Genomic DNA, 10,966 nt, shown 5'->3' with positions numbered 1-10,966 from the left:
CCAGAACTCTTATTGTCGATCTTGATATCCCTCTAGAAAGTACAACATACAGTTGTTTGTGCATTAAAACATATTGCGGTAAATATAGTTCAATATTTAGGATGTTTGTCATTGTGCTTTATTTATTATATTTGCAAAACATAAACATGCTAAAAATTATTTTCACACAAATTTAAAAGGATATTCCTTAGTTTCGGAAGACCAAAGTTGAATTCAGGGATATGAATATACTTAGAAGCACATTGACCAGTATCATAATATTTGTGTATATGATGTTATTGTCAAAACCTCTATATACCATTTGTGTGCTATTACATAAGCTATTCGGCATATCTAAGTTTTTCAGTAGCATGAAGGGCATATTTTTCTTCAAAATCAACCTATATACAATGGAAGATCAATTTTAACTTAGTCTATTAAATATACGGTCAGGGGTGGAGGGAGAGTAGGAGATATGGGTTCGACCGAACCCAGTGACTTTGGTGCAAATCATGTATATGTCTTAAAAAAATTATTAAATATGTATAAATTATTAATTTAGAACCCAGTAACTTAAAGAATTTAGAATCTCGAACCCACAAACTTCAAATTTTAGCTCCGCCTCTGTATACGGTGACACTAACATACGTAAGAAATAAATAAACTTGACAACAAACATGTATGGTAGAAGGCCATTTGATATTTAAGTATTCTTCTTGGTAGTAATTATTGGAATCATTTCTGCTAAGTCAAAAACTGAAAAATATTTTGTTTTTACTATAAAATCTTGCAATCAACCTTATTTAGTTAATCAATATATTCATATCTGCTAGCTACGTATTTTAATCTAATGATAGAAATATATCTCTTATTAAATGAACTACTATTATTGTTGGGGTTGATAACCAAACGTATAGGAAGAACCATATCATCTTTTATTGGTTGCTCTTTTTCGTATCTGACACGAAGCAAAAAGACACTGAATACTGGATTTGTTCTTGCTTTATATTTCTTGTAAGTTGAATCTTTTTCATTTGAGGCCAGAAGTTTAACTTTGGCCAGCTAGCTTTTACAGTCTCTGCTTTTGTCGATTTTGGAATTACTGGTAGTACTTGACAAATCATCTCCCAAACCATTAATTTTTTTTACCAAACGATTTATTAATATCCAATATTATCTCTAGAACTTCACGCAGTTGTTTCTATTGTTTGACACTCAACCATAAGTGCTTCATCACATATTATTAATTTTGCTTTTCTTATAAATTTAACGATATTCTTTGCTTTGATATATTTATGATGATTATTTAAGTTATTTGAAGAGTTATATCAAATCTAAAGTGGGTAGCCTCACAATAAAATCGTTGTTGGCACACCACTTACTATTATTGCTAATAGTATCATGCCTCTTGATATGATATTTGCAAGTAATGCATGATATAGAAATATTATTGTGATTCCGCCGGAGGCATCTACAATGAATAATCCCGCTTTACTAGAGTCAACTCTTTATAATACAGGCTTGAAAGCTTGTTCTTATTTAAGATTTAGCATTGATTGTATGCTTCCTTAGACACTTGTATAATATTTTGATTCTTAATAATATACTAACTTTTTTATTTTGTGTTCTAATTTTTTTAATCTCTAACACTCATTTTATGGAATAAATTTATGTATCCTAGTATAAAAAAAAAACTTGAATAAGAATTTTACTCATATGATGAATTTAAAAAATAACTGAATCAGATTCTCTTGCTAAATAATTAATTAAAAGATTTACTTATTTAGTTTTAACATAAAAAATAATTTATTCTATATTGATTCAGATCTTATTATTAGTTCATCTCTTGTTTTGAATATTTAATCTTAATTATAATTTTATCCGTCATAAATTTTATTTTCAAATAGTTAAAAATTGATATGATATTTCACTTTTAGATCTTTATGTTTGTAGAATCATTAGTGGTATTGACTCTTACCAACTATTTTTTTCTCTTTCTCACACATTTATATTCTTAAATATTTTCCTAGTTGTTGTTTAATAATTGAGTATTTCTTAGTATTACCCAAAAAATTGAATAATAACATATTATTTGAGTAGAAAAATATTTTATATATAATATAAAAATATATTATCGTGGGGATATTGTTTTTTCTCAACTTCAACACTTTATGCAGTCCATTTAATATTACTTTTATTTTTTCTTGGTATTAGGCATTATGGAGTGTTAATGTATTGCGAATACGGAGGATTCTTATGGAATTGATTTTATTAAACCTTTCTATATATTTTTAATAAGCATTTAATAGAATTTTTTTTAATTTAATATTTTAAATATTAAAAATTAGCATAGAAGATATTGTAGTCCAAAAAATAGGTTATTACAGTTATGTCCTTTCCCTATAAGTTCTTCCATTTAATATTTTAGGGCTATTTGGTTTATTAATATTGTATTTTTTCTTTTATAATAATATAGGCTCTCCTATTTCTAAACGGATTTGGACAATATAATACATTCTCAAATTAGTTCAAAAAATAGGTTATTGCAGTTATGTCCTTTCCCTATGAGTTCTTCCATTTAATATTTTAGGGCTATTTTGATCTATTAATATTATATTTGCACTTTTAAATTAAATATATGCTCTCTTTTATTCTATATGGATTTGAACAATTTTCTACTTCTTTCACCATTATATGTACTTCTCTTTGCAATTACACATTCTTTTGTGATTAGAGTGTCATCGATGTTTTATGTAAACGCTTACATCAAAAAAAAATTGGCAATTAAAGAAATTTTATTAATTACCGAGTAGCTGTACAAAACGAGGGCAAAACAAACTAGTTCACGCTCCTCTCAAAACAACTGTATCCTATGCAACTAGAAGCCTTAGAAACATCCAGATACCTATAGTGGACGTCAAAAACACCTATAATGAACAAATAAACTCAAATAATTTCCTGTTGCCTCTAACTCTTATACACATATAAGTCTTCAGGTCATGTAGTATTGCCTCCCTGCTTTTGGCCTTGTGCTGATACACCCGGTTATTCCTCTCAATCCATATTTCATATATAACAGCAGCAAAGCATGCCTTTAGCAGAACACCTAGTGCAGTTCTTCTTTTAGCTATCTCAGAAACCCATCGCCACTCCAATTCCTAGTTCAAGATGGTTCTTTGCCACTTCATCCAACTTAGCACATCCTGCTAGATTAATCTTGAGTAAGGACATTCAAAAAAGATATGTGAAGAGGTTTCTGGGCAGGAGTTACATAACATACATACACTATCCTCCTGCTCCTTTAGGTAAACATATTTTCTCTCATGCTACTAAGGCTCTTCTAGAGATAGTGGCTTCACCTGTCCACAAGTAACTTCTACATGTAGCCTCAATCAGTTTAATCACATTCTGAAGCAGAAAAAATAACTGTGACTAGTATGCTTGAACCCCAAATAAAACAACTTTTTTAAAAAATAGAGCATTAAACCCATCAATCCCTGGGCCTTGTTATCATCAATATCAAAGAGAGCATCTTTGATTTCCTCTTGAGTTATCTCCGAACACATATCCCTTTGTTGTTGCATGGTAAGACTAGGTTCCTGTCGCATAATATTCAAGTCAATACAAGGCACTCTGTCAGCAGCAGATCCTAGGAGTCCTTTGTAGAACTGAAGGATTTCATCCTTAATATCATCATGCTTCTGCAATACTCTATCATCACCTCCCCTTAATATAGATATATTGTTTGAAATGGCCCTAGCCTTCATACAAGCAAAAAAATATCTGTTATTCCCATCCCCAGCATTTATCCAGTGTGCCTTAACTTTTTGCTTTAGAATTCTTTCCTGTATGTCCGATCACTTCTTTAGCTCATCCAATGCTTCCTTCTCCTTTTCCATCAAGCCAATATCTGTATGCAAAGTAATTAAAGTCTGGATATTCTGCAGATTATCTCTAGATTCGTTTACCCTTTTAACGCTTACCTCAAAAATAGAGGAGAATAAAATACAGTAATAAAGAAGCTTAATCTTACTCCAACTTTTTTTTTTTGGGTCCTAGTTTTATGTGTTGACCTCAAAGTATTAATTATAATTTTTTCCTACATAATTTTCTTAATAAATTTTAAAGAATATGATAAGCCGATTCTTTTTCTTAATAGTCATTCTTCTCCAATTATGTTAAAAGTAAACATAACGTGTTCCTAAAGGTATTAGGCAAACATGCTAAGATGTAGTATTATATGTCTATGCCCGAAAATAATTATACTAATAGGATTCCTAAAGGTCATGCAGGATTCCTAATGTGTAGCATTATATTCTAAAACTAATAGAGTTATAAGGTTAATATCTAGAATTCCGGTTATGTCCTTTTATTATGAGTTATTATGCTTAATGTTATAAGGTTATTTTTGTAAACCGACATTATATTCATGCTTTTATAATAATATAGATAGATAGATAGATAGATATAGATATAGATAAATATAGATAGATAGATAGATATTATAGATATAGATACAAAGCCAAAGACATCCCAAGACAAGGTACAACTATTACAAAGGGAACTTGATCAATAGAATTTGGTTGACTCCGAGCTGGGATATATAGTGGCACAAATTCTTAACCAATTTCGAATTTGTCGTCTCATGCTGAGGGGAATCTAGAGGTGTCAAATGGGTGGGCCGGATTGCTTTTGGGCGGGTCAATATAGGTTGAGTCAATAATTGAGGGGGTCAACAGATCCGTCCAAAAATTACTTGGGCTAAGATGGTTTAGGTCAAGATGGACTAAAATTCGGGTCATAAGCCAACCCGCCCAACTCTTATTAAGCTTTAATTAATATGTGTTATTTTCTTATAAATTATATAATTACTAAATAAGACTTTTTTTTGGGTTATGGTCATATATTAACATATCACAAAAAAATTATTTGTAAGACATTCTGACAAAGTTACTCATAGATCAATTTGGGCTAAAGATTAGCCCAACTTTAAATGGGTGAGATGGATTGGTTCAAGATAGGATAAGTTCAACAAATGGACGGGTCAAAACCAATCAACCTTGGGCGGGTCATTTGGTCTTGGGCCAAATTTGACAGCCATAGGAGCATCGGGGCAATTGCATCTATACCCGCTTTTTGTGCCACGTTTTAACTTGTGTCCGCTTTGCAAAAATAAATTGCAAGCGTACCCGCTTTTTCGCATAACTTCAGCATACGGGGCTAAAGTAGCAAAGGCAATCACGCAAAACTTCAGCATTCTAGTAGCCGGACCTGAAGTTCAGCTCTAGAGATGAAGTTTTTGTTTGTAACTAGCGAACTTTCAGCTCTAGAGCTGAAGTTTTTGTTTTGTAACTGTCAAACTTCAGCTCTAGAGCTGAAGTTTTTGTTTGTAACTGGCTTTTTGTTTGTAAGCTTCAGCTCTAGAGCTGAAGTTTTTGTTTTGTAACTGTCGAACTTCAGCTCTAGAGCTGAAGTTTTTGTTTTGTAACTGTCAAACTTCAGCTCTAGAGCTGAAGTTTTTGTTTGTAACTGGCTTTTTGTTTGTAAGCTTCAGCTCTAGAGCTGAAGTTTTTGTTTTGTAACTGTCAAACTTCAGCTCTAGAGCTGAAGTTTTTGTTTGTAACTAGCGAAGTTTTTGTTTTTGTAACTGGCGAACTTCAGCTCTAAAGCTGAAATTTTGTTTTATAACTGTCGAACTTCAGCTCTAGAGCTGAAGTTATTTGGAAGCTAGCTTTAGAATAGGATTTGCTCAAATAAGCTGGGGATCTATCCATAAAACAACTTGCTAGTTTGCTCAAGAATTTTTATGTGCTAACATACTCAATTTAGCTTTACAAGAAACAACTTTCACCTTAATAATATTTATCAAAACAACCCCAAAAAAAAGAAGTAAATAAATAAAAATTAATCATCCCTAATTGCGAGAACAAATAATTAGCTCCGTAATACGATTAAAATTCAAAGACGTCGTCACTTAACAATGGTATCTTGATAGTTTCCACTCACAAAAGGAACTATGGAAAATAATTTCTTTTTTAATCATATAAAGGTACAAAAGAAAGTTTTAACTTCTATGCACCAACAGTTTAAAAGAAACTTTACCTAAAAAATAATTTGCACCAACAGCAGAAGAAGAAAGAAGAAGAAAACGAAGGAGGAGAAGGAGGAGGAGAAAAGGGGATGAAATTATTTAAAACGTGGGTACAAGTTAAAAGTTTTAAAAAAATGGGTAAATGTTAAATGAGGGCGACCAAATAGGGCGCCCCGTGCAAGTTTTACTAGGAGCATCCCAATGTAGTGACCAGCCCACCAATTCGCGCAAACCCAAAGGAATTCTTGCCGGAAATTCAAAAAAAAATCATACTAATCTTATTCTTCTCCTCCCTTGATTTATTCGTTGCCTTAGTAGTTATAGGCTTATAGCAGTTTCAATTCTACTATTTGTATTGGGTTTCTTCTTAGTTAATTCAGCACAAATAGCCGGCCAGACTCACTGTTTAATATATGGAATATGCAATGATTATACACCTATAACATATGAATTATACATATATTATATATCCACCGACTATTTTTAATTTAAGCGATTAGGTGGATGGTTGTTTGGGTTTATTCTTCATGTTTAAAATAACCAAATTAAGGCACCATCTCCTTAAATAAAAAGCACGAAATAACAAAGGGGGAGTATAGCCCTAGTTTCTTTTGGTCATGGAGATGATGACATTTGTGACTGTAGTCTTCTCTTTTGCAATGCAATTGACAAAGATTTCTCTGCACTTGTTGAACACTTGATCCATATTCAATTCAGTACCAAAATGGCTGACAAGCAAAGGCTCAGCCACGGGTCTCAAGCTATTTGCCATATTGTCACTATTGATGCAATCTTGGGGTGTGGCCTTTTTTCGGTCCTTACACAAATGCGAGTCGCTTTGTACACCGGACCGACCTGTATTATTGCAAGTTTCATCAGAAACATCAATATGAAGTTCTGAAGTTTCCAAGACATCAATAGTGAAAGATCCCTCCTTTTCAACTATATACTTCACTTCTGCAGGAGATGGATGGTATATAGGAATGTTGAATGAATTTACTTTCTCTTCTTCTATTAAACCCTGCATATTAATAATGAAAATACACTATGAGTTTAACTTATATATATTAATAATGCAATTGTTTTTATGCTATTAGGTCAATTAAAAAATTATCGTTCATAATAAATTGGATTGGCAATTTGAAATTCAAATGTTATATTCCTTCTGCTCTATTTTACGTGATACTGAATTTTCACAAATAGTAAACTTTTAATATTTAAAACTGATTTAACTTAAACTTCTCGTACCATTACTGACATGCAAAGGCGGATCTGCGATTTAAGTCTATGGGTGCCTACACGGCTACAACGACCTCAAGTTAATGTGTAACATGATAGCTGAGTTCACAATCAGATATTTATAAGTATTTAGTGGATTTCTTAATATGTATATTACCTTTGGGCAAAAACTACGGAGCTCATTGAACCGTTACGGCCCTAATGACATGCTCTTATAACTACAGAAATATCATGACATAATCAAGATATTACGGAATATGCAAATTATTTTTTTTCAAGATATATGCAAAAAAAAAATTAAAAAAAATTGGTATTTATATGTTTACGATGTGTATATAATATTAAAATTTGTTTGGTTTTACCATTTCAACTAGCTCTTTGAGGGCCATGGCCAGAGGCTCCACTATGTAGTAACACCCTTTGCTGTAGAGACCTTCATTGTTCCTACCTAGCATTGTCAATATCATACGTCCTCCTTTCACCAATTCCTTTGAACGATACTTAAGAAAAGTTACAAAATCTCTTTTATATTGCTCATAATATGCTTTAACCACAGTTGTTGGACTTGTTCTTGACACGTAAATATTTCCCTTGTTATCCTCTATACCATCAGGCACCTATATATCACAAGTCATGAATTCAAATCTTATGTTAGCTGTTCAGAATAAATATGATCTTATTGTGTATATATTCGATCCGTAAACCATTTAATTAAACATGTAGAACCTACAACAACAACAACAAGTCCTATATGCTTCTAACGCCTATATATACAAATGATTTCAAATAATAATTTAAAAAAGCAAAATTAAAGATTGAAATTACAACAATTATTCAGTGTAATCTGAAAAGCAAATTCTTAAAAGAATAATGTTTATGCAGACGTTACCCTTACCTTATAACTATAGAAACAAAATTTCGTTCAACATAAATTTGTTAAAGCGGTTGGAAAGGTAGCAACCGACAAGAATGACATGCTTAACCATGATTAATTAGTCCAGAAAATAAATTAGGCCAGAAATATCTTTGCAGTTCAAACGCTGAGTCAATTCATGCATGCTCCTAAACAATCTTGCATGGAGGGGAAGAGTGGTTAGATACATTTAGTGGTGGCAAAATAGTTAAAAGAAAATAGTTTTCACTCATATTATTTATTAAAAAATGTGTTGGATAATAAACTATTTAAAAATTGATCAAATATGGATGAAAACCATATTATCCACTTAGAAAATGGATAACCAATGGGTTTAACTTTTACATTTGTAAAGTCTCAAATTGGAGATTCCTCAAATTTGGGAGACTAAGAATTCTCCTAGGGATTAGTCATAATCCGTTAGTTAACCCTTTTATCCTTTTAAATGTGAGACGGGTAGGATAATTTATCTGTTTTTTGCATTACCCATTTTGACCCGTCCATATCCGACCCGACCTACCCATTTGCCATCCCTAGATATGTACAGTTGTTAAATTTGTTGCATTTTGCACCTTTAATGAGTGTCAAGAGAGGTTGCTCTGATAGTAAGCAACTCCCACTTCCAACCAAGAGGTTGTGAGTTCGAATCTCCCCAAAAGCAAGGTAGAGAATTCCTGGTGGGAAGGATGCCGAGTTTCTATTTGGAAACTACCTCTCTACCCATAGTAGGGGTAAGGTCTGCGTACACACTACCCTCCCCAGACCCCACTAGTGGAATTATACTGGGTTGTTGTTGTAATGAGTGTCATATTTTGTGATTTTCACCATGTCCTATTTTTTAAAATGATTTGAACCCGATCTTTTTATTTAATTTCTTGCAAAATAATAAAACCACTCTTTTTTATAAATTTTCTCCATGAGGACAAAATAGGAAGTACAAATTAAAAGATGCTATAAAATTTCAAAAATAATTCAAGCAAAAATACAAGACCTTCCAAAACTTGCTGGTTCTCTCCTAACTCCTAAGCGACGAAGCCTTATCTTTTAATTTTATGTCATTTTTTCTTATTATTTATATTTCCTATTTTACTCTCATGAAAAAAAAAATATAAAAGAAAATAAGACATAGTACATATCACAAAATGGGACAAACATTAAGGGTGTAAAATGCAACAGACCCGAAATATTTGTATCTTATATTTGACCTATTAAAACCACATCTGTATTTGTTTCCCAAGTCAAAGAGTGCAATCATATGCTTCAAATACGAATATTATATTATATTACTATATTAAATGAGGTACTTTACTTTTTAGTCTGTTCCAAAATAAATGACACATTTCTAAATTTGGAAATAATTCAACTTTAAACTCTTTCATTTTACTCATTTACCCTTAATGAGAAGCTTTTATAGCTACACAAATGTCATGACCCCACAAACTTTTTACCCCGTAAGCTTTTAAGACAAGTTTCAAAAGTCTTCTTTTTTTTTTCTTAAATTTTGTGTCGAGTCAAACTACCTCAACTAATATGAAACGAATGGAGTATGTTATATTATATATGAAACGTACTTGAGAAATCCAGTGGAGACTGTAAGAGGAGTGGACAAAGTGCAGACTCTGAGAAGGAAAAAGTCTAGTATAAAATGAACCAGCAACTCCGGTAACAAAGCAATTAGGATCAAATCCATCTCCCATCTGTTTCCTCAAATCTTCGTAGAACGCCGGCAACGACCGGAAAATGGTATTGAAATCATTTCCGGGAAGATCATTCAAGAAAACATGAAATTCCGGCGACTGTTTTTGGCCATTGCTTTTGCATTCTTCATAAATAGTTTTAATGAGTCCGGAAATTACGAGAAAAGTGTTTGGTCCAGAGGAGCAACCTAAGTCCGCAATACAAATTGTTTCTGGGGAAAGGCTGCGGTAGAGTGCAGCTATGGCTTCATCTCTTATTGACTTTGTCATTAGGATCACCTTTTGCTGTATAAAAATGCAATGTAAATCAGAAGGTTACAATTTGTTTGTCGTAGTTAGACTTGGCATGAAATTTAATAGAGAGAGTAACACTTTTGAACTTGTGATCATAAATATATCATAATATTTATGACGCTATAAAACTTTTGAAACTTGTCGTTTAAACCAGTATTAGTATTTGTGTGGCTTTGAAATGAAGTAAAGTAATTATAATTGCGACTTTATAACCTCTATAAAAGGGCAACCCAGTGCACTAAGCTCCCGCTATGCGCGGGTTCCATGGAATGGCCGGACCACAAGGATCTAATGTACGCAGCCTTACCCTGCATTTCTGCAAGAGACTGTTTATACAGCTCGAACCCGTGACCTCCTGATTATATAGCAGCAACTTTACCAGTTAAGCTAACGCTTCTCTATGCGGAAATAAAAAATTGTGTGATTATATTATACCTGAAGCAAAGAATTTTTGGCATAGCTAGCCTCTCCAATTCCTTCATTCATATGAAGAACTTTGGCAACTTCCATTTCTTGGATCTTCCTGTATTATACGAATATAGTATTTTTTTCGCTAGGCAAATTAAAGTTCCAATGGGGGTATCACTTATTTATAGATGAGTAATACCAAAATTATCCATGAAATTCCAACAGTGTCCCTCACAAGCCAATTATGCTAGCGTTTGGACTTTGGATATAGAATTAGTTAAAAAAAAAAAAGAGTTTTTAAAGATAAGATGAAAAATTATTTTGAAAAATGTGTTTGGACATGCA

General features: G+C 32.4%; 1 protein-coding gene across 1 annotated transcript; it reads right to left on the bottom strand.

The window, feature by feature from the left end:
• Positions 1–6,592: 6,592 nt before the first annotated feature.
• Positions 6,593–10,763, bottom strand: LOC107783017 (S-adenosyl-L-methionine:benzoic acid/salicylic acid carboxyl methyltransferase 2-like). Its single transcript, XM_075225962.1, has 4 exons — positions 10,649–10,763; positions 9,794–10,204; positions 7,672–7,926; positions 6,593–7,091 (listed from the first exon to the last, which is right to left on the bottom strand). The coding sequence occupies exons 1-4, from the start codon at positions 10,721–10,723 to the stop codon at positions 6,672–6,674; spliced, it is 1,161 nt and encodes a 386-aa protein (XP_075082063.1). The 5' UTR covers positions 10,724–10,763; the 3' UTR covers positions 6,593–6,671.
• Between the last annotated feature and the right edge of the window lie 203 nt (positions 10,764–10,966).

This window comes from Nicotiana tabacum, chromosome 11, assembly GCF_000715075.1.
Source record: "Nicotiana tabacum cultivar K326 chromosome 11, ASM71507v2, whole genome shotgun sequence".
NCBI lineage: Eukaryota > Viridiplantae > Streptophyta > Magnoliopsida > Solanales > Solanaceae > Nicotiana > Nicotiana tabacum.
The sequence above is the reverse complement of the archived record's forward strand: the minus strand, read 5'-3'. Positions and strand labels throughout refer to the sequence as shown.